We start from the raw sequence: 21533 nt of genomic DNA, 5'->3' as shown, positions 1-21533 counted from the left end.
TTAAGGACTCTTCTGGAAAATTAGCATGAAGAATTCCAGAAAAACACATTTAACATTCTTACACTAATACACCATGGCATTGTTTCAGTGATCTTGTGACGGAGGATTCAGTTGTGTAAAAAGAAACACTCCTCAGCTTTGAAAGAAGCTAAATCAGCAAGGGCTAACAGAGACACGTGGAATAGGACTGGAAGGGAACATCCTGAATGCCAGTCCAAGTTAAGCTATGACTGTGGTTTAAAGGAAAATGGGTGTAAATGGTTAAAAAAAGCAAGTATAGGACTAATATTAGGAAGCACCTTTTCATACAGAGTGATCAATACCTGGAATTCTTTAAAAGGTAGGAGGGTAGAGACAAAATCCTGGAGTCATTCAATAGCTGGCAGGATTTTGTATTGACAAGGCCAATGCTTGCTATTTAAGGGGCTGTTTAGCACAGGGCTAAATCGCTGGCTTTGAAAGCAGACCAAGGCAGGCCAGCAGCACGGTTCAATTCCCGTACCAGCCTTCCCAAACAGGCGCCAGAATGTGGCGACTAGGGGCTTTTCACAGTAACTTCATTTGAAGCCTACTTGTGACAATAAGGGATTTTCATTTCATTTTCAAGGATAGCCTGGAATTTATTTTTCCATTTTCTTTATTTTTGAGAGGGTATCTAGTGTTAATACCAGCAGGGCTGGTTGAATATGCTCTCCATGTGTAATCTCTGGACTGCTGGGACCTGGAAAATATCATGTCGAGGAGACTTAACCTGCCCCAGATTATATAATGCAGGATATAAGAATAGTTGGGTTTTAAGCATAGGTAAAAGGGGGAAACGGTTTGCAGAAGCATTCCACGGGCAAGAAAGGATTGTATATGTTCTGCAGTAGATATTGGTTAGGTAGGATGTTTGTCTGAAGTGTTTTGACCAATATCTTAACATTTGAACTGTGTGTGTGTGTGTGTTCACGCCCTGTTCAGATCAGCACCTCCTCAAACTCATTTTTCCTCATGCCATCAACACTCACCATTTCAATAGAAATGTTCAGAAACAAATACCCAATGGAAGTAAGCACTGGGGCAAAAATGTATGATTAAGTTAATAATTATGTGTAGCAGTTCTAAATTTAAACAACATTGAAACAAACAGAACAAAACAAAATGTATGGTAAAGTTAGCCATGGTTTTCTTTTGTATCATGCTTGATTTTTAAAGGTTGGCAACATTTTCTCTTTCCAGAACAATGACAGAACTGTACTTGCCATTTAATGTATAACTAGGCCTTAGTGAATGAGTGTGGAATGATCAATAAGGCTGGAGCTGAGTCAATGCCTGGGAATATTTCCAGTCCAGTGTTTAGCAATTGAAATTAGCATTTTCTTTCCTTTTCCCCTCCCAATACCCCCCGCCCCCCCTCCATCCAATTCCTGATGTTGTTAGAATGTTCTTCCTTTTCCCAAATAATTTCCCAAAAGGTCAAGTGAATAAAAGCATTTTTCCCCAGGACCTCACCAACACCAGATACCAGGCGGAAGAACATGCATGGCCTCCTTTTCTGTATTCCTCGCTTGGTTCCTCCACTCAGTAACTTTCTGGGATGTTGGTGGAAATGAGAAACATGGAAGAATGGGTGCACTACACGGAACATGAACCAAGTGAAAGGCTCACACACTGCTGATGACCCCTTTCATTTCTGTGTAAGAGTGTCTTTTCCAACCCTCATGCATCAGTGGTATTTTTGACCGACAGTTGAAAGAGTAAGCAGGTAATTACAAAAATGCTGCACCCAAAATGTCCGATCATATTTTTGCAAACCAAAAAAAAGGGATTAGTATCAAAGTGACTCGCAGGAATCCGCAGAAGTGTGTTTAAAGTAAAGGGAATATCTACAGTTCACTGACTAGATTGCTAATGACACAAACAGGTCGAATCACAAAGCATTCGTTTGCTGATGCCGAAGTACGGTTCGCTCAGGTACTTATCCATCGAATGTGATCTCTTGACCCTCTGCCAGCACCTAAAACTCGAGGAAGCCGGAGGCCCGCAATTTCTCTCACTCCTCTCCTAGTTAATCATTGATCTGCCGTTATCTGAACAGCGTTCTTATCTTGCTTGCTTGTCAGTTTATAACAGGGCCTTCTTATCAACCTGGGCAACATCATGTGGCCATGCTGGGCCTGTAGCAAGCCACCAATTGCCCATCCTTCTCACTAAAGGGCAGCGTGTAATGGCGCGCACGGTTCACTGCAGGTCACTGATCAGAGTCCGGCCAGGCACATGCAGCGCAGCCTCCACACATCTGCACTGATGTTTTAATTCCAGTTTCTGCGAAGGTTACCAAACTGCACCTTCTCGTCCCAAGGTCGGCAAAGTTTACAAGCCGCGCCTGTGTCACTTGATGTTTTAAGCTGTACATTCAAGGGCGTCAGATTGGCAGCTAATAATGTCCAGTGGCCCTTCCTTCGGCAACTCTCAGGCGGCCACAACCCCTGACCCAAGAACTCTTGGTAAGTGGGACTTCATTTGTTGAACGCTGCCGTTCAGACTGGGGGGAATCTAAAGATCTCGGGCATGTTCCAGGCAAGGTGGAGCTCACACACACCCGCTGTGAGCTGTGGAAGCAGGGGAATAAGTGAAATGAAATGAAAATCGCTTATTGTCACAAGTAGGCTTCAAATGAAGTTACTGTGAAAAGCCCCTCCCAAAAATGGGAAATGTAGCAACGGGTGACTTCGCCCCTCTTCAGGCTGCTAGTTGCTAGGGACTTAATAAAGAAATCTGGCTGTCAACTGGTAAATTCAGTCCCTTCCTGTCGGCGGCTTCTGCTTATTTAAATCCCCTGGTCTATTGATGTATTTGAATAAATGTTCACGTCTTAATTCTGCGAAGAATTCTTGTTTCTCTTAGAAACGGAAAGGCCCACCGAGTGAAAAGGGTTCAGCTCAAGGATAAGGACCGTCTGCGACAGAGGCAGTTAAAAGATTCCCCTGTCAGATTTTCCATGGACCTGGGAAATATTATCCTGAAATAATGCCCCCCTTCCCCGGGAAGGGTTCCCTCCCGTCAGCTGGGAACACTGAAGATTGTTTTCCAGATGGTCTGAGTGGGCACACGCTGCCCCCTTTGCCAGGTCCTGGCTGCGGAGCTGGCACCAAGGCGTTGTGGGTCGGTGGTTGTGCCGGGAAACTGCACCGCACTTGGGTTCTTTCTAAACGGGCCTGGAACCGGTCATGGACAGGCCTGGCTCAAGGAACAAGGTCTGTGCCTGAACTCCGGGTACTTTAACATTTCAATTGAAGACAATCTTTCCCCAGTTGTAACTATGCAGGGCGAAGTGCCCTGACAGTATAAGGTATACTGAAAAGGCACGGACAGTCATATGTATAAAATTATTGATGTGTTGCATTTGGCGCCTGCACTTTGAAGGGATTGAAAATGAACATCAAATATAGCTTCCTTTCACCGAGTGTATCTTTGAATTTCCCAACATACTCCCTTTGAGTTTGGGGGTTTGCACACTTGTATGTCCCCGTGCTAAACCCGAAACTATTCCCAAATCGCCCGTATTGCTAAATGCGTTGGGAAAGGCGTGTGATTCCTGAATCCCGGCCCAGTGATCGCAGGGGGAGAGCAGCCGGATCCACTCACCCGCTACTGAGGACGGGGCCGAAGTCATTTCGACCTGTTCGCTTTTAGCGAAGTCAAGCCGACAAATAGAGATTCCAAAGGCAGTTTGGTGTCAGTGCGGGAGAAGGAATTGCTGAATCAGCGCGCTGTAGGAAAACTTAAGAAAAACAGGCACATTCAGAAAACAGCAATTAAGAATAAACGGAGATGTATGTCGGTCTCCGCAGGTGTGGCCCGTGCGGATATAGCATTGTTAAAATAATGATTGAGAATTACCAGGGAGTAAGATTGATAACTGGTCTATGCGACTATCTTTGTGGAAGTAGTGAGAGTGTATTAAAGGACGCGTGGATGGGCAGGTTGACAGACAGCCTGATAGATCAGTGACAGACACAACTGTCCAAATCACATGGCTTACTCGTGTGGTAATGACACAGGTTTGGACTGCTATATATTTAAGTAGGCAAAACGTAACATCTTAATCAAATTCAGGATGGGCTTTCCCTGTTATCAGCTAATTGCAGTTCACTTCACCTTATTGGTCATGTATTTTTATCATATAGATATATTTAACAAGGCGAGAGAAAAAAGGGCTGATAAGTAAATACAAATATGAAGTGTGTAAAAAAGAAAGCCTGGGAGGCGAGCAAATGGCAATAATTGAATTTTGCCCTGTGTTTTATTCCTGGCTCTGCTGAATTTGTGCGCGAATTCCTGAGACTTGGCTGTAATGTATTAACGGGGGGGGGGGGGGGGGACCTTTCCAAGCATGTGAGCTATCAGCAGGCAGTGAAGAATAGACTGGCAGTATTGATGACGGTCGCTTTTCAAAGGGACAATGTGGATTTAATCTGGGCTAACTCGCTCCGGCTAGTATTACATTTGCAGTGGAACTGGCAGACAGCAACACACCAGATTGTTTGGTTGGAATACATGTAGGAGTTTGTTGCGACTCCCGTCAATTGACAGATTAAAGATCAGGATTGCAGATTCGACAGTCAAGGACGAGCTCCTGGAACTTTCAAACGGAGATTTTGGAGGTTGGGGATTTGTTCCCCTGCCAGCCCAGCCATTTGATGTTTAAATGAAGAGCGCTCCATCAATAAACCACCCAAGCTGGCTCAGTCACCTCTTCCCACTGCCCTTTTTACCTGCACTTGTCACATCTCCGCTCTCGCCAGAGACCTTCAGTCGGACTGGCAGCTCTCCCTTAAGCGAATTGAGGGGTTTCTTTTCCTGCATTGAATGAGTGGGAAGTTGAAGGGAAGAAGCGCCAACTGATCAAAGTTGCAGTATCGAATACGTCGTATCTTCTCATCAAACTAACAGTTTGTATGGGCATCTCTTTATATGACAAAGCTCACTCGCTGTGCACTGGAATAAGTCGGGAACACGGTGCCTGGGGAACATTTACGGGCAGTCTGAGGTTGTTTTTGTGAGGGTCATTGTAAAGCTGAAACACCAACTATCTCAGAGGCTTTTTTGCCCCTTCTGGAAATCCAACTCACCCCGTTCTTTAGATGGTCTGGAAAGAAGCGAAGCTGACTCGGACCGTGTCCTTTAAATTGCATTCGTGCAGAATCGAATGACAGTAATATAAACAGGCTGATAATCCCAATTTACACCAGAAATACCTCCAAAATATCCCGCTATTTCGCACCATTTTATTATGATTGTCATGTCATTTAAAGCTTGTTTTGTATTCAATTTAAATGACGTGAATGATTCTGCAATACCAACTGTGGGGGTATAAAAAGAATCAGGTTGAAGTAAATAAACTGTTCCTGTTTAATTGCAACTAATCTTGTTCCACATCGACGAAATGAGCCGTGGGCTGTTGTTTAAGAAATGCCGAGGTGCAAAGGTTCTCTTTTGATTCACCCGGGACAATGTCGGCCTTTGGAAATAGCAGATACAAATCGTCTGAAAATTGCTTGCTTGTTGGGCCAAGGTACCCGTGGTACCAAATGAAGCCGCTTTCTGTGCACACCCCACCACCAACTTCACAACTTACCCTTCCTTCTGCAGCCATCCCGCCAGGGGCTGGGGGTCCCGCTGCCGTCCCGCCAGAGGCTGGGGGTCCCGCCAGGGGCTGCGAGTACCGCCAGGGGCTGGGGGTCCCGCTGCCGTCCCGCCAGAGGCTGGGGGTCCCGCCAGAGGCTGGGGCCCCGCTGCCATCCCGCCAGAGGCTGGGAGTCCCGCCAGGGGCTGGGGCCCCGCTGCCATCCCGCCAGGGGCTGCGAGTACCGCCAGGGGCTGGGGGTCCCGCCTGGGGCTGGGGGTCCCGCCTGGGGCTGGGAGTCCCGCCAGGGGCTGGGGTCCCGCCAGGGGCTGCGAGTACCGCCAGGGGCTGGGGGTCCCGCTGCCGTCCCGCCAGAGGCTGGGGGTCCCGCCAGGGGCTGGGATCCCGCTGCCGTCCCGCCAGGGGCTGGGAGACCCGCCAGGGGCTGGGGGTCCCGCCTGGGGCTGGGGGTCCTGCCAGGGGATGGGGTCCCGCTGCCGTCCCGCCAGGGGCTGGGAGACCCGCCAGGGGCTGGGGGTCCCGCCTGGGGGGCCCCGCCAGGGGCTGGGGGGCCCTGCCAGGGGCTGGGGGTCCCGCTGCCGTCCCGCCAGGGGCTGGGGGTCCCGCCTGGGGCTGGGAGACCCGCCAGGGGCTGGGGGTCCCGCCTGGGGCTGGGGGGCCCCGCCAGGGGCTGGGGGTCCGCTGCCGACCCGGCAGGGGCTGGGGGCCCGCCAGAGGCTGGGAGTCCCACCAGTGACTGGGGTTCCGCTGCCGTCCCGCCAGGGGCTGGGGGGTCCTGCCTGGGGGTCCCGTTGCCGTCCCGCCAGGAGCTGAGGGTCCTGCCTGGGGCTAGGGGTCTCGCTGCCGTCCCGCCAGGGTCTGGGGGTCCTGCCTTGGGCTGGGGCTCCCGCTGTCGTCCCGCCAGGGGCTGGGAGTCCCGCCAGGGTCTGGGGGTCCTGCCTGGGGCTGGGGGTCCCGCCAGCAGCTGGGGTCCCGTTGCTGGCAATATCAGTCAGATCCACACTTGACTCTCTCTCTCTGGCCACTATGTGAATTGTGGGGAACATAGATATCAAGTATCTTTTAGGATTCTACTTGCTGGCGTGGATAGTTTGTTAAAACTTCCTGCAAGATTTGATGTGACACATGGAACAATAACAATGCCCTACATACAGGAGGATGTCAAATTGGATAGTGGTGAAATACCAGTGATACTGTGTAAAGTACAGGGAGGATTACTCCCATTTCATTTCCTTACTCTTTATTTCTGGAAGAATGTTGATATTATCCGGGAAAGGGGGGGAGGGGCTCCTGCTACCTAGTGTTGTTTTATTGGCTCACTCGAGCTGACGTTCGGTCCGGCTGAAGACCCGATTGGTGGGCGGGCTCCAGGTCGCTTGTAATCAAGGCTGGGAAAGCGCGGGTGAAGAGGAAGCGAGAGATTGAAGTTCAGGCAAAGCCCTCAATGCAGCAGGCAGACTAGAATGAGTCCATGTCAGTCTGACCCGGGGGAGGGGGACAAGCCATGAGTCCTGACTCTTCCTACCACACACGCTAACAGACAGACACATACAGAGAGACACACAAAGGTACATACAGAGAGACACAGACACAGGGAGAGCGACACACACACATACACACTGCTCGGTGAAGTTACACTCGATCTCATCTGCAAGTCAAGCCAAGCTGTTGTTTCTATCGCGCTCTGTGTCTCCCCGTTCAGATCTTCGGTTACTGGACGGAGCGTCTCCCCACAGCCAGGCCGGGAGTAGTGCCATGCTGCCCAAAGCCGAGGCAGATTCCATTGCTATTACCCGCTCGCATGGGGGTCGGATGCCGGGAACAATGCACGGTAAGGGAACTGCGTTTTGTACTCAACCTGGTCAGTTCATCGATTTAATAAACCGCTAATCTGAGGACACCGGGTTTCTGGGCGACCCCCGGTTGGGTCGTGGGGGGGGGGGGGGGGGTCAGCTATTTGAGCTATAACATGTTAGGAGCTGTGCAGACATTTCGCTCAAGACTGGGTAACAGGACAGTTGTTATTTGCGTGCCTTGTCAATCCCAATGCTTTTATGATGCAGATAGGCTTCTTTCTGGGGAGGTGTCCAGAAGTTCGGCGATGTTAAAACAAGAGACTGGATTTGGACTAGTGTGAGGTGAACCGTGTCTTGCTGTATTGACTGAGTTGATGTTCCTGTGCATTTGCTCTGGTGTAATTGCACACTCACAGCTCCCTTTACAAACTGACAATTTCACTAACTCAAAAAGTTCATTTCTCTCCCCTCTCTCTGTGAGGGTGGAGTAAATGTCTGTTAATTCCTGAGATGAGAAGTGTCAGGCTGGTTTTAGACCTGATGTTCGAGCTCAGGTTGCAGACAGCGCACGTAAATCTTTTCTCCGCCGTTCAGAGTGAGGGGGGGGGGGGCAGATAGTTCAGGGTTATCGAGAAAGGATGCACTTGGATAACCAATTTCACAGCAAAAGCGGAAGGAACTTTGTGTAGTTTCATGGAGGTTCAAATGTCATTTTGTCAAAAGCGTCACCGCTCAAAGCTGTACACGGGGCTGGATGGACGCACCTCATATTGGCCTGTGAAATAGCCGGTTAGCACAATCCCATCTACTGAGCAGGCCCACAGTATGTAGACCTTTAAATCAGGGCCAGAGAGTCATGGAACAGACCAGTGCAATGTTTCTGAAATGTAAAAGAAAACAATCCCAATTCGGTATGAATTTGACCTGAAATGTTCATTGACACAGACAGGGAAATGTGTCTCTCTTTGCTTCCTTGGCCAGCTTGGATCAGTTGGAACTAAAAGTGTATGCGCGTTTCGTGATCTTGTCCCCAGGCCGAAGGTACAGCCACACAACCGTCAGTTTCGTCTTTTATTTAATCGCCCTGTAATTCATGGCTCGATCCGCTGACACTTCCAGGCACCCCCCCCCCCCCCCCCGCCCGCCCCTTAATCTGTGTGTAAATGACCGGGGTTTAAGTCGCCTCCCCCCCGTCCCCATGGCGAAGAGCTCACTTCTCCGGGGCTGGACTTGGAGCGACTGCACTGGGAACTGGAATGGGGACTTTCTATGGGACACTCCGGATTGTCCTGTTTATGAAGCAAACCGGGACTTTCTGTAAGAACACATTGCTTCAACCCGTCCTCACCACACTGCTCAATGACAGAGACTGAAGGCTTACTGTCTCCGGTAGCGCGGCCACCTCATTGACTATGTTCACCCAAACCAGACAACGTCTTGAATTCCTCTTCACCCCTGGCCTGGCGTTTTGACCTGTGTGTTTAACGCTGTGTTTGAATGATCCTGCCTGGTCAGAACTGCAGCAGAATCTCATCATGCCCGCTCACAAACCAAGGAATGATTTACCCCCTCTCCTTCTCGGCATGTTCCCCTTTGCTGACACCAAGTATGTTATTTCTCTTCAGTCTCCTCGCACATATCATCATATTGCTGCTGACTTTCTCTTCCCTTCGCAGTGTGAGCAGTTGGACTTTTACTTTAGACCTTCCGCGAGCTGAGTCCACCCGCTGGAATTCCAGGGAATAGTGGGAAAGGCCCGGGGCCTGGGAGTGTCTGCCTTTGCAGAGCCTGGCCTGGGAGTTACTGCCTTCGCAGAGCCTGGCCCGGGAGTGTCTGCCTTTGCAGAGCCTGGTCTGGGAGTCTCTGCCTTTGCAGAGCCTGGTCTGGGAGTCTCTGCCTTTGCAGAGCCTGGTCTGGGAGTTACTGCCTTTGCAGAGCCTGGTCTGGGAGTTACTGCCTTTGCAGAGCCTGGTCTGGGAGTTACTGCCTTCGCAGAGCCTGGTCTGGGAGTGTCTGCCTTTGCAGAGCCTGGCCTGGGAGTGTCTGCCTTTGCAGAGCCTGGCCTGGGAGAGTCTGCCTTTGCAGAGCCTGGCCCGGGAGTGTCTGCCTTTGCAGAGCCTGGCCTGGGAGAGTATGCCTTTGCAGAGCCTGGCCTGGGACAGTCTGCCTTTGCAGAGCCTGGCCTGGGACAGTCTGCCTTTGCAGAGCCTGGCCTGGGACAGTCTGCCTTTGCAGAGCCTGGCCCGGGAGTGTCTGCCTTTGCAGAGCCTGGCCCGGATAGTCAGCCCAGCTTGCTCGCAGCTCCAGAAAGCACCTGTCTGGCGGGGTACACGTGCGCATGTGTGTTATTCCAACCACTTTAATTCAGAATATTACAATAAGCATATAAATAACGAGACCCAGGAATAGAGCAGCTCACATAGTTCTGTAAATAGCCTAGGCAGCAGCAAAGGGGGTTATCTATCTTAGAAAACGAAGCGCCGCCCCGCTGAATCCCAATCAAGTCTGCCATTGACACTTTTTTTTTAAATCCCCAAATTGGGTGTTGGGGAAGGAGTGGATCGTTTCTCGATTCTCCCGTGTTGTGCCACTTCCTAATGTGGAACCTCCTCCTTCAGGCGAGGGTGATCTGCTTTGTGAGATCGAAGCGGTCTTGCTGGACATTAATTTTGCACATTAGAACGGCCAGGAGTGGTCCTGGCGGATGGGACAGGCGCCATCTCCGACAGAACCCGCCGCTGCTTTCTCATCTCAAACTCCTCAGATGAGCCCACAAGTCCAGCGGCAGTTTTAACTTTTTATTGTTTTTGGTTGTCGAAGCCACTCGGAGGAAAGCACCGAGTTAACATTTCATCTTTCCAAAAGAGAGAGAGAGAAACAGCTTCTTAAGGAATGTGAACTTTGAAACCATCAACACAGCCCGAAGGAAAGGATTAGACCCGTTTACCATCGAATATTTCAGTAATTACAGGGAGCATCGACATATTTCCCTCTGTCTGGACATTTCACACCTCACACCTAAGAGGTGTACATGTGTGGATGTACACACATCTGTTTGTAAGTCTTCCAGCTCAGGGGCTTGGCAGATCTCGTTGGGGCAAAGTTTTGCTGAAGGATTCTTCTCTCTTTCCCCCGGCCCAATAATCAGTTTCTGATCAATAACAGCAGTCAACACTCGTCCAGTCCAGCACAGCCCTGCTAATTTGCAACGGTTGGGGTTCGGAGGGGGCGGGGGGGGGGGGGGGTCAGTAAATAGAAATCTCTAGCGAGGTGTTTTCAAAGAAAATGCATTCTGCTGAAACCGGACAATCGTTCATACACAGCGGAGGCAGTGGACTTGTTCTTGTTGTGATCTGCACGTCGAATGGTCGGCAATGACATGCTTTCCGCTCAGAGATGCAATGGGAAATGTTAGATGTGATGTGAGCAACATCAACAAAAAGATCTATTTTATGGACCGTGACTTGTCTTTCAAATCCAGCGACGCTTCCTCTGGTTGCATTTTGTAAGTGATCCAGTGTCCTGACCTGACAGTGAGCTAAATTCCAGACAGTCTCTGGCACTGCAGCCAAGCAAGTAGACACAGGACAAATCTCAATATTTCCAACTCCCCCCTCCACCCGGACGCGTCTCTCTGAGATATTTTATTGGTCCAGTCTTGTGGCCGGGGTGATGCTGTTCGACTTTTCGCTGTTTCTTTTGTGTGACGGCGGGTTCTGATGGGCCTTAAAAGGTGAGATTCGGCTGGCTTTTAATAAGGGCTCTTTAACAGTGAGGTTCCAGCATTTAGAGAGGAAGACCTCAAAGGCGGGACCCTGGCAAGTGTAGAAAGAAGGGTTTTTATTAAAGATTGAGGTTCTGTCCCTTTATAATAAAGGCAATTAAAGGTAAGCTTCTACTTTTAAAAATGTGTTCGCCATAAACAAGTTAAATAAATGTCAGGCAACCCAATATGAGAATGAGCACAGCGCTACCAAGGCGAACGGCACGTCGAAAAATGCACAGGTTTGCCGTGTTCAACTTTCAGTCTGAATTAGCCTGCAGAATCTTCCAGAGTGACTTTTCGATACTGAGGAACGTGTAGGGAGATCAAATAGGAATTAGTGAGAATTTAGATCCCGCCTCAAGCTGATAATCAATCAACAAAATAATGTGTTTAAAAAAACAAGCGTGAGGGAATGGTTTTAAAGTTTAATATTGCAGAGTTTGGTTAGCAGTCAGGCGGGATCTGTATGGTTTCAATTCCCTCAACCCAAGTTGTCGCTCGCCTCCATCTATCGAGAGCGCCGTAGGTAAATTCCACTCTGGGATCGTTTTGTATATATATTCTCCCAAAGGGCGTCAACCCCCCCTTGTCCTGTGCAGGGGCGCAGGCCCCGAGTGAACCGTACGAACAGCAAAAGAATCCTCTTTGAGCAGCTGTCTGAATTTCGCGAATGATTCGTCCCCATAAAGTTTCTCTCAATAGTTATTTACATTTTATTGCAGTCACCTATCCGCTGATGCCAAGCGCATAAGTCAGTCTGAGAGTCAAAACAACTTTGCACGAATTTGAATTCTTGAAAGTGACCTGAAATTGACGAGCTTTAGTGTTGAAACAAAAAGGACCCACCCGTTTTTGTCAGTCAGTTTCACAAGGTGCGTTACCATTACATGCACGTTTTGGTTACTTTTCCTTCCTCTCTCCGCCTGCTTTCTATCAGTAAAAAACTGTGTTAAGATTCCAGCTCTTGTTATGCGATGGTCAGTAAACCTTTTATTTTTTTGTAAATGGTCATGACAACCGCCCCCCCCCCCCCCCCCGGTCAGCTTGAGGTTAAAAAATATCCCCCTCCCCTCCCACCCCCCTCCCTCCCATCCAATCGCTTCCTCCCTCCACTCCCATCATTTCGGATATTAGATGCTCCCAAGTTCTTAAGTGTCTGGAGGGAAGGGAATAAATAAACCGCGTGTGCATCCCCCTTCCAACCCGGACTCCGGATCGATGCTGTATTTATAGCGGAACTGATTTACACCCCGGCGCGGTGTCATTACAATTGACTTGTCTGTGTGTGTGTGCCTGTGTGTTTGCACACATTGTGCTTTCTGAAGAAGAGTGCTGTTCTTCCCTCTCCGCAGCCACCCAGTTTAAGATGATGGAGTATGCCTACGATGAGGATTTGGACGAGTTGTGCCCCGTTTGCGGTGACAAAGTCTCGGGCTACCACTACGGCCTGCTCACCTGTGAGAGCTGCAAGGTTAGTGCCGCTGGCTCCATTCTCCGCCGCACCTTGCGGCTTGGCCCTCGGCGTGCTCCGGGCGGGGGGGGGGGGGGGGGGGGGCGGGGCGGGGTTGGCAGGACAGGTCGCATTTGTGCAGCTACCCACCCCACCCCTCCCCCCGCCCAGCATTTGGTCTATTTTAACACACTTTTAATCCAAACTCTATTTCTCCTTTTGGCAACTTTCTGCTCCCCAGCTCTAACTGTGGAAGAAGCTTTGACTCTTTGTGTCCAGTCGCCTGGCCGCTTCTTCTGCACTCATTTCGGGGGATGGTGCCCCGGCCGGGGGGAGGAGAGGCCTGGACCTCCCAGCTTACCCCATCCCCCTCAATGTATCTCCCACCCCACTGGGCGGAGGGGGACCCGGACCTCCCAGCTCACCCCATCCCCCTCAATGTATCTCCCACCCCACTGGGCGGAGGGGGACCCGGACCTCCCAGCTCACCCTATCCCCCTCAATGTATCTCCCACCGCACTGGGGGGAGGGGGACCCGGACCTCCCAGTTCACCCCATCCCCCTCAATATATCTCCCACCCAACTGGGGGGAGGGGGAACTGGATCTCCCAGCTCACCCCATCCCCCTCAATGTACCCCACCCCACTGGGGGGAGGGGGAACTGGATCTCCCAGCTCACCCCATCCCCCTCAATGTATCCCCACCCCACTGGGGGAGGGGGAACTGGATCTCCCAGCTCACCCCATCCCCCTCAATGTGTCCCCCACCCCACTGGGAGGACCCAGGCCTCCCAGCTCACCCCATCCCCCTCAATGTATCCCCACCCCACTGGGGGAGGTGGAACTGGATCTCCCAGCTCACCCCATCCCCCTCAATGTATCCCGCACCCCACTGGGGGGAGGGGGAACTGGATCTCCCAGCTCACCCCATCCCCCTCAATGTATCCCCCACCCCACTGGGGGAGAGACCTGGACCTCCCCGCTCACCCCATCCCCCTCAATGTATCTCCCACCCCACTGGGGGAGAGACCTGGACCTCCCAACTCACCCCATCCCCCTCAATGTATCCCCATCCCACTGGGGGGAGGGGGACCTGGACCTTCCAGCTCACTCCATCCCCCTCAATGTATCTCCCACCCCACCAGGGGGAGGGGGACCTGGACCTACCAACTCACCCCATCCCCCTCAATGTATCACCCACCCCACTTGGGGGAGAGGGACCTGGACCTCCCAGCTCACCCCATCCCCCTCACTGTATCTCCCACCCCACTGGGGGAACCCGGACCTCCCAACTCACCCCATCCCCCTCAATGTATCTCCCACCCCACTGGGGGAACCCGGACCTCCCAACTCACCCCATCCCCCTCAATGTATCTCCCACCCCACTGGGGGAACCCGGACCTCCCAACTCACCCCATCCACCTCAATGTATAATCCACCCCACTGGGCTGTGGCGAAAGTGGAAATCGGGAGCAGCTGCCAGAGACAGGGCTGAATTTGATAGAACCTTCCTCAGGTGCGACTTTGAGCGGACTTTCTTGTCCGGGACAACCCATCCCGAGACCCACAGCCAGACTGTTTGTCCGCCGTGTTTACTGTTCTGCAATAGATAATTCTATCCACAACCTGGGTATTCAGGAGACGGGGCTGCACCTACAGCTCATGTTCCCGGCGCGGTGTCTCATCCCAGCTAACGGCTCTCCAAACTGCATCAGATGAAATGTGCAGCGATGCTCTGCAGGTCAATGTCTTGCTGGTTTGTTCCAGTGATGGCGAGGCGCTCCTCCAGCGAGGGCGGTTGGGGCTGATTCTCGGGCTGGGTCAGCGTTTTATTTAACAACCCCTCCCCCCCCCCCCCTCCTCCCCCACCGAAGGGACAATATGGAGTTGGTTACATGCCCCCCTCTCTCTGTTTTAAGGGTTTCTTCAAACGCACTGTTCAAAATAACAAAAGGTACACGTGTATAGAAAACCAGACCTGTCCCATCGACAAGACACAGCGGAAAAGATGTCCCTATTGCCGCTTCCAAAAATGTCTGAACGTCGGGATGAAGTTGGAAGGTAAGGGACAACTTTCGGCTGAGTGTCTCTGCCGCCGGTTCAGTTGTTTGATGAAGGGGTTTAGAATGAATTGACTTTCCCGGGACACACTCCAGACAGCAGAGGAAGGGTTAAGTAAAACAATTTGGGTAAAACCTATGTCAAGACATCCAATGCGGACACAACTCGAGTTTGATTTGATTTGAAATATTCAGCCATGTGCAGGGTTGGACAGAGCGTGCCCTTAGCGCCGGCTTTCGATGATATTGTTCAGCATCTAGCTGTGAAGTTGAATTATGTTGGCAAGTCCACAGCAAGCACAGGAAAGCCGGGTTATCTGAATCACACACTGTGTTCGCTTCTTGTAGTTGACCCAGGACTGGAACAACGAGCGCTTTAACCTCCCCCTCCCTCAAAAGGTCCCGGCGTTGGGGTTGATAATGTAAAATCACAGATAGCAAGGCGCGGGTTCGCGACTAAACCTTTCATGACAGTGCAGAAAATAACTCCGAGGGACTTTGTATTCTGACTGGTTCGACAGGTGGCCACGGGAGTTACCCAGAAACCGAAAATCAATTGAGAAAAAAACAACTCAAACTGATTTTAACCAAATCAACAAATCAGTATGTTACCTGATTTCAAAAAAACTAAACGGAATTCACACAGATTGTTCAATGATAGCGCCCAATTAGTAATAAAGTAGCGATGTCAAACAACAGTTGGAACCAACACGTACTGTCTTCAACGTGCACACAACTAGATATAATATATACATATAGATCTAATTGTGTGAACGTCCTATATCAGCAGTTGAAGGCATTGCTGTAAATTCTTGTTAATTTCAGGGCATTTGTGCAGTAGTTTCCACTTACTATTCTGCAGCCTATGGGGTCAGAATCATTTGCAAACTGTCCGGACTCATTGTAACTTGACCATGTGTCTACTCCCATGCTGACTGGGAAAGTGACAGTGCAGTCCCTGCAGTGTGCGGCTCGCTGTCCATCCCCACTCATTCAATCTCACCGCCCAACTGAAGCAGCTGAATTGCTCATTTGGAAGTTGAGCGACTGACTGTGCCGCCCACTTCAGAATGCCATTGTGCCGATGGATATATACTTAACAAATATTTCAACTGGTACCGATTCCTGAAAAGGTCTTTTAATCCTTCTGTAATGGAATTGATAAAAGTATACTGATGCACTTTCGCGCGTTATAATTAATAAGAAATCCAATGTCACAATAACATCCAGGGTATTAGTTTGTCGGAATTTGCTAATACGAACAGAGTGTTGCCCTTTTTCATTAACTTTATTTCCCCTTTCGGCTGCCATTTTTTTGCTGCCGATTTTTCTCCCGCGCTCCTTTCAACGGCAATATTGGGAGATGTTCCCGTGGCTGACAGACAGCCTCTACTCCCCTGTAAAATTGTGCCCGAACACGGCCGCTCAATCTGATCCTGCCTTACCTGCAGCCTAAACCGTTTCCCCTTCCAAGTCTTCCCGCTCTTTAATTGCTGTCCCAAGGAATGCCGAAGCTATTTGGATCGTCCCCACCAGCCAGCCCTCTGGATAAGGTAACCTCAGGATGAAGCAGGCTGGGAGCTGACTGACCCATTCAGGACAGAAGTCCGGGGCTAATTGTGCTATGGACATGTACTGTTGTCGAAGAATCGCCTCCAGGATAGATGAGAATCGCAAGCTGGAAGGCTCACACAAATGAAAGGAAATCGATTTTGGACAGTGAACTTCTGAATGTTAGATCCTGTTATTATTTAAATTATATCTCTAGCCTCTAGTCCGCCAATCAGAATCAGCTAGGAATGATCGCTGTACAGGAAAGGACCAGAAACCGAATTCCGTTCTTTTAAATGGATTCTGAAAACAAATGTCAGTTCTCACACTCAAAATCAACCGACATTATAACGGATCGCCTCATTTCCATGAGCTCTACCAAACCGTCGTCACTCGGAAGTCACCCACATCTTCCTGTACCTTGGCACAATCTCTTTTCCACATCAGGCCATTCCAATGTGCTGTGTCCGCTTTCTTTCTGCATCAATTTAACCATCCTCTCCGGCCCAAACTGCGCTGCACCATGGGGCGTGAATGTTTATTGTCCATTTTCTCTGGGTAGAGGATATACATATAGTTTTGTCAACGTTTCTAGTTTTGCTAAAAAAAAAATCTTAATGTGAGGACATTCTCACAAATACATTTACTTTGTCATTCCACGTGAAGGACATTTTAACTCAGTGTGCTTCCTCATCACACTACATAATATATTATTTATGCTTGCCCTGTTTAGTCCCACTCTTTGGAGGACAGTGTGAAGTATTGAAGGGGTTCATCAGCTGATCGGCTACATTGTGAATGTTCCCCGGTGCCATTTTCAAATGCTGGAGGGGTCTGTGAACCCAGGGCCTTCTGGTTCACTGACAGGAGTGCTCCCGACACACCCTGTATGTTAGTTAATCTGACCTATCACTCCCCATTCCTATAAAGCTATCTGCAACTTTCCCCACAACTACCTCACTCATGAGACAATGCCAGTTTAAAACTCTATATTTTTCTGCAATCCCCACTTCAATCCATATCAATACACATCATTTGACATCAATCTAACTTCAGTTAATTGCATTTAACCCTGAAGTATTTATGGAATCAAGGATGCGCGTCACAAACACTTCTAGAGTTATTTGTGGTTGTAATTCATCATTGTCTTCAAATGGCCACTTGTACCTGTAAATCTTTGCGTCCAACATAATACCTATCTTGCATAGTTTGACAGTTTATTCATGAATAAGTAGAGTCAGAAAGCCTTGCATTTAAATAGTGCTTTTCACAAACAGAGTGTGTCCCAAAGCATTTTACAGCCAAAGATTACCTTTGGAGTGTAGTCATTGTTGTGATGTAGCGCAGCAGCCTATTTGCACACAACAAGATCCCACACACTGCAATGTGACAATGACCAGATTAATCCCATTTTGTGATGCTGATTGAGGGGTAAATGTTGGCTAGGATATTGAGGGTAGCTCTCCTGCCTTTCTTCAAATTACTGTCACTGGATCTATCGCTACCACCTGGGAGGAATGGCATCTATGGCAGTGTGGCGCTCCCTCCGCGTTGCACTGGAGTGTCAGTTTAGACTTTTGTGCTCAGAACCATTCAAAATAATTCTTCTGTAAATTCCCGAAACAAATAGATTTAAACAAATGTTAAAAATTTAGGACTATTTGCGAGAGATTTTGATTTAAAAATCTCATACAAACTGCATTATATGAGCTTCGTATTATTTCACCATGCAGGCAGGAGAGGCAGTGGTGTAGTGGTATTGTCACTGGACTTGTAATCCAGAGATCCATGATGATGCTCTGGGGAGTTGGGATCAAATCAGATGGTGAAATTCAAATTCAATTAAATCTAGTGATGATAATGAAACCATTGTTGTAAAAACCCATTCACTAATGCCCTTTAGTGAAGGCAATCTGTCGTCCTTACCTGGTCTGGCCTACATGTGACTCCAGATCCATAGCAATGTGGTTGATTCTTAAATGCCCTCAGGAATGGGCCAATAAATGCTGGCCCAGCCAGCGATGCCCAAATCCCATGATCAAATTTAATAAAAGGCATGTCCTGTTACAGGAATGAACATACTGGATATCAAAGAGACAGCTATTGAAATGGTTCTATCAGTGTTTCCATGGTTCAGGCTGCTGCCAGGACTAGCATGTATTTTACTGTGTAATGACGGCATTTTTAAACAGGCTTTTAATGGAGATCATTCAAAGTTAAATATGCGACTGAATTAAAAATTAAAATGACTCCAATCACCCTACAATTGGAGTCAAATTTTTTATTTAGACTCGACCACTGCAAAATTCTGAGATGTTTTGATGGCAAATATATATTGCAAACAAATGAACACACTTATTATAGGCACATAAATGCAAGCACTTGACCAGACATCATGAAGCCAAGAATGTTTTCCCAAGGGTATTCACAATTAGTTACTGGTCTGCATTCTACCATGTAGGTTTGAACCTCTAATTGTCAAAAGTTCTTATAATGGATACACAAGGTTTGTAATAAATTTTTAATGTGGCACTAATCCCAAAGATAAAATGCTCCAATTGTAACCTCAACTATAAGTCACAGCAGTCTCAACATGTCATATAGCTGTCAGAGGTTCCTGTTTTTCTTTAGTCACCAATAGCCAAAACTGGCTCAGTCGGAATATTTCAGTAGCTGTTAGATGTTCTCAGTGGTGACAGACACTACTGTGACAGAGACCATTAAAACAAATCCCAAGGCACCTGCTGAATTAGATTTGTTTTAATTATTTTTTAATTCATGAGATATTAGAAGATATTGCAGTGACATTGGGGCTCTCAATGTTTGTTCACATGGGAAATATTAAAATGGGGCTTTGCTAATGTATGGCTACTTTATAGCACCATTCAAGCAGGAGGATGAAGAAAGGGAGGAGGCAGAAACACGAGCAGAAGGAGCTGAAAATAGAGATTAAACATTTTCTACCTTTCATGACAATAAGATAGGCACAGTGACTGAGAAGACATGGTACATTGAAACAGACAAAGTCAGAAGTTTAAAAGTAACAGTTGATTAAGGAATTTTCAGAAGTGCTATCACTGTGTAAACTCTTTACTTAATAGTATTTTTTCTTCATATAAGCATCATTCGAATGCATGTAATGTTAGGATAATCCCTTTTCTCAGAAAGATAATGTATGAAAGAGTACTCTGAAAATTAGATGGCTTTCTAAAGAAGAGGCCTCTGATATTAATAGGGCTTGTTAAAGACCCTAGGTCATGCAAACAACATTTTCTTCATTTATTTGTGCAGAACACATCAATGTTTCTTTGCTGTGATTTTTCCCTCACTGCCAATATTGAACATGAAGGTGGTTTGCCCCAGTAAAGATTATTCAGTCAATCCAGAGCAGAACTGTAGTGATATTTTCGGACATGTAAACACCCAAAGTACAGACTGCCTGTATGAAAAGCTCGCTTCTGTCAGATGAACGTAAACTAAACTGAAACATAAGCTTGCAGGCACATTTCTGTGTAATAAAGATCTTTATTGCAATGTGAAATTCTAGTCAGTATGTAAAGTATAATGCTAAGAGCCATAACCCGGCCAGAAGGTATTCATTTCACATCTCTAATTTCTGGAGATGCACAAAGCATAAACCTCCACAATAAAAGCAAAATACTGCAGATGCTGGAGATCTGAAACAGGAATACTGGAAAAACTCAGCAGGTTCTGGCAGCATCTGTGGAGAGAGAAACAGACTGAACATTTATGACTCTTCAGTTCAGTTCCAAAGAGGAGTCATATAGACTTGAAATGTTAACTCTGCTTCTTTCTCCACAGATGCTGCCAGACCTGCTGAGACTTTCCAGCTCTTTACGTGTTTAGCATAAATATTCACAGCAGGGCAGCATGGTTGTGCAGTGATTAGCACTGCTGCCTCCGGCACTGAGGACCCAGGTTCGATCCCGGCCCTGGGTCACTGTCTGTGTGGAGTTTGCACATTCTCTCGGTGTCTGTGTGGGTTTAAAGATGTGCATGGTAGATGGATTGGCCACACTAAATTGCCCTTAATTGGACAAAAAATAATTGGATCCTCTAAATTTATTAAAAGAAACATTTGCAACTAACCTTGAATTAATTTGCCTTTGTATGCATCATATTTATTTTCTTATTTTTTCATGTTTGAGAAACAAATCAAAGCAATGTGAATTTTATAGAATGAATATACATGTTCCCTTTTGTGCATCACTTCTGTACTGATTTTTAATAATGTATGTATTCCACAGCTGTAAGAGCTGATCGCATGCGTGGAGGTCGAAACAAGTTTGGGCCAATGTACAAGCGGGACAGGGCTCTGAAACAGCAGAAGAAAGCTCTGATACGAGCAAATGGACTTAAACTAGAAGCCATGACTCAGGTGATGCAGACAATGCCAACAGACCTGACGATATCTTCTGCTATCCAAAACATCCACTCAGCCTCCAAAGGCCTACCTCTTAACCATCCTGCCTTGCCACCAACAGACTATGACCGAAGCCCATTTGTAACATCTCCGATTAGCATGGCAATGCCGACACATGGCAGTCTGCAAGGCTATCAGACCTATAGTCCTTATCCAAGTCGTACTATCAAGTCAGAGTATCCAGACCCCTATACTAGCTCCCCAGAGTCTCTAATGGGCTACTCTTACATGGACACCTATCCGACCAGCTCTCCATCTAGTATCCCACATCTTATAGTGGAACTCTTGAAGTGTGAACCAGATGAACCCCAGGTACAGGCCAAGATCCTGGCCTACCTACAGCAAGAACAGGCCAGCAGGGGAAAACATGAAAAGCTCAACACTTTTGGGCTAATGTGTAAGATGGCAGATCAGACCCTTTTCTCCATTGTTGAGTGGGCTCGAAGCAGCATATTCTTCAGAGAACTTAAGGTATGATTCTACTTTTGCACTACAATTATATTACAATGCTACTGAGAGAAATATCCATCCATTTTGTGCCTTAATGCCTGAAGATTGATGGCCCATTAATTTGTGATCTATTTGATATTTTAAAATAGCTAGCTACATGAAAGCACATTTTCAATACAATGGGGTGGACATTCTTCTGTATCACCTGAGTGAGAAATATTGCCCGGTTGAAGAGTCAGGGTGGAAATATCACGAGGGGAAGGGTGACATTCTGATTACAAAAACAATTTGATTTTCCTTCCATTGGCAAGATCCAACATAGGCATGCTGTCTCCCCTCCAGCATTCCACTCAGGCAATACTTTATATCCAGGTGCTACAGATGG

The 21533-nt window shown here is 48.1% G+C and overlaps 1 protein-coding gene across 8 annotated transcripts in view; it reads left to right on the top strand.

The window, feature by feature from the left end:
• Positions 1–2215: 2215 nt before the first annotated feature.
• Positions 2216–21533, top strand: part of nr5a2 (nuclear receptor subfamily 5, group A, member 2) — a 289477-nt gene continuing 270159 nt past the window's right edge. Inside the window, exons 1-5 of one of the 8 annotated variants that reach the window (XM_072511429.1) lie at positions 2216–2489; positions 7335–7463; positions 12547–12665; positions 14563–14704; positions 20523–21169. In XM_072511429.1, coding sequence (XP_072367530.1) covers positions 2426–2489; positions 7335–7463; positions 12547–12665; positions 14563–14704; positions 20523–21169 — 1101 coding nt within the window. In that variant the 5' untranslated portion in view covers positions 2216–2425. Of the gene's footprint in view, positions 2490–7038; positions 7464–10774; positions 11162–11916; positions 12067–12546; positions 12666–14562; positions 14705–20522; positions 21170–21533 lie in introns of those variants that run through there. The other 7 variants (XM_072511426.1, XM_072511432.1, XM_072511431.1 and 4 more) reach the window with 7 other exon arrangements.

The sequence above is a fragment of the Scyliorhinus torazame genome, chromosome 7 (assembly GCF_047496885.1).
Source record: "Scyliorhinus torazame isolate Kashiwa2021f chromosome 7, sScyTor2.1, whole genome shotgun sequence".
NCBI lineage: Eukaryota > Metazoa > Chordata > Chondrichthyes > Carcharhiniformes > Scyliorhinidae > Scyliorhinus > Scyliorhinus torazame.
Note: the sequence above shows the minus strand (reverse complement) of the source record. Positions and strands in the feature narration are given on the sequence as shown.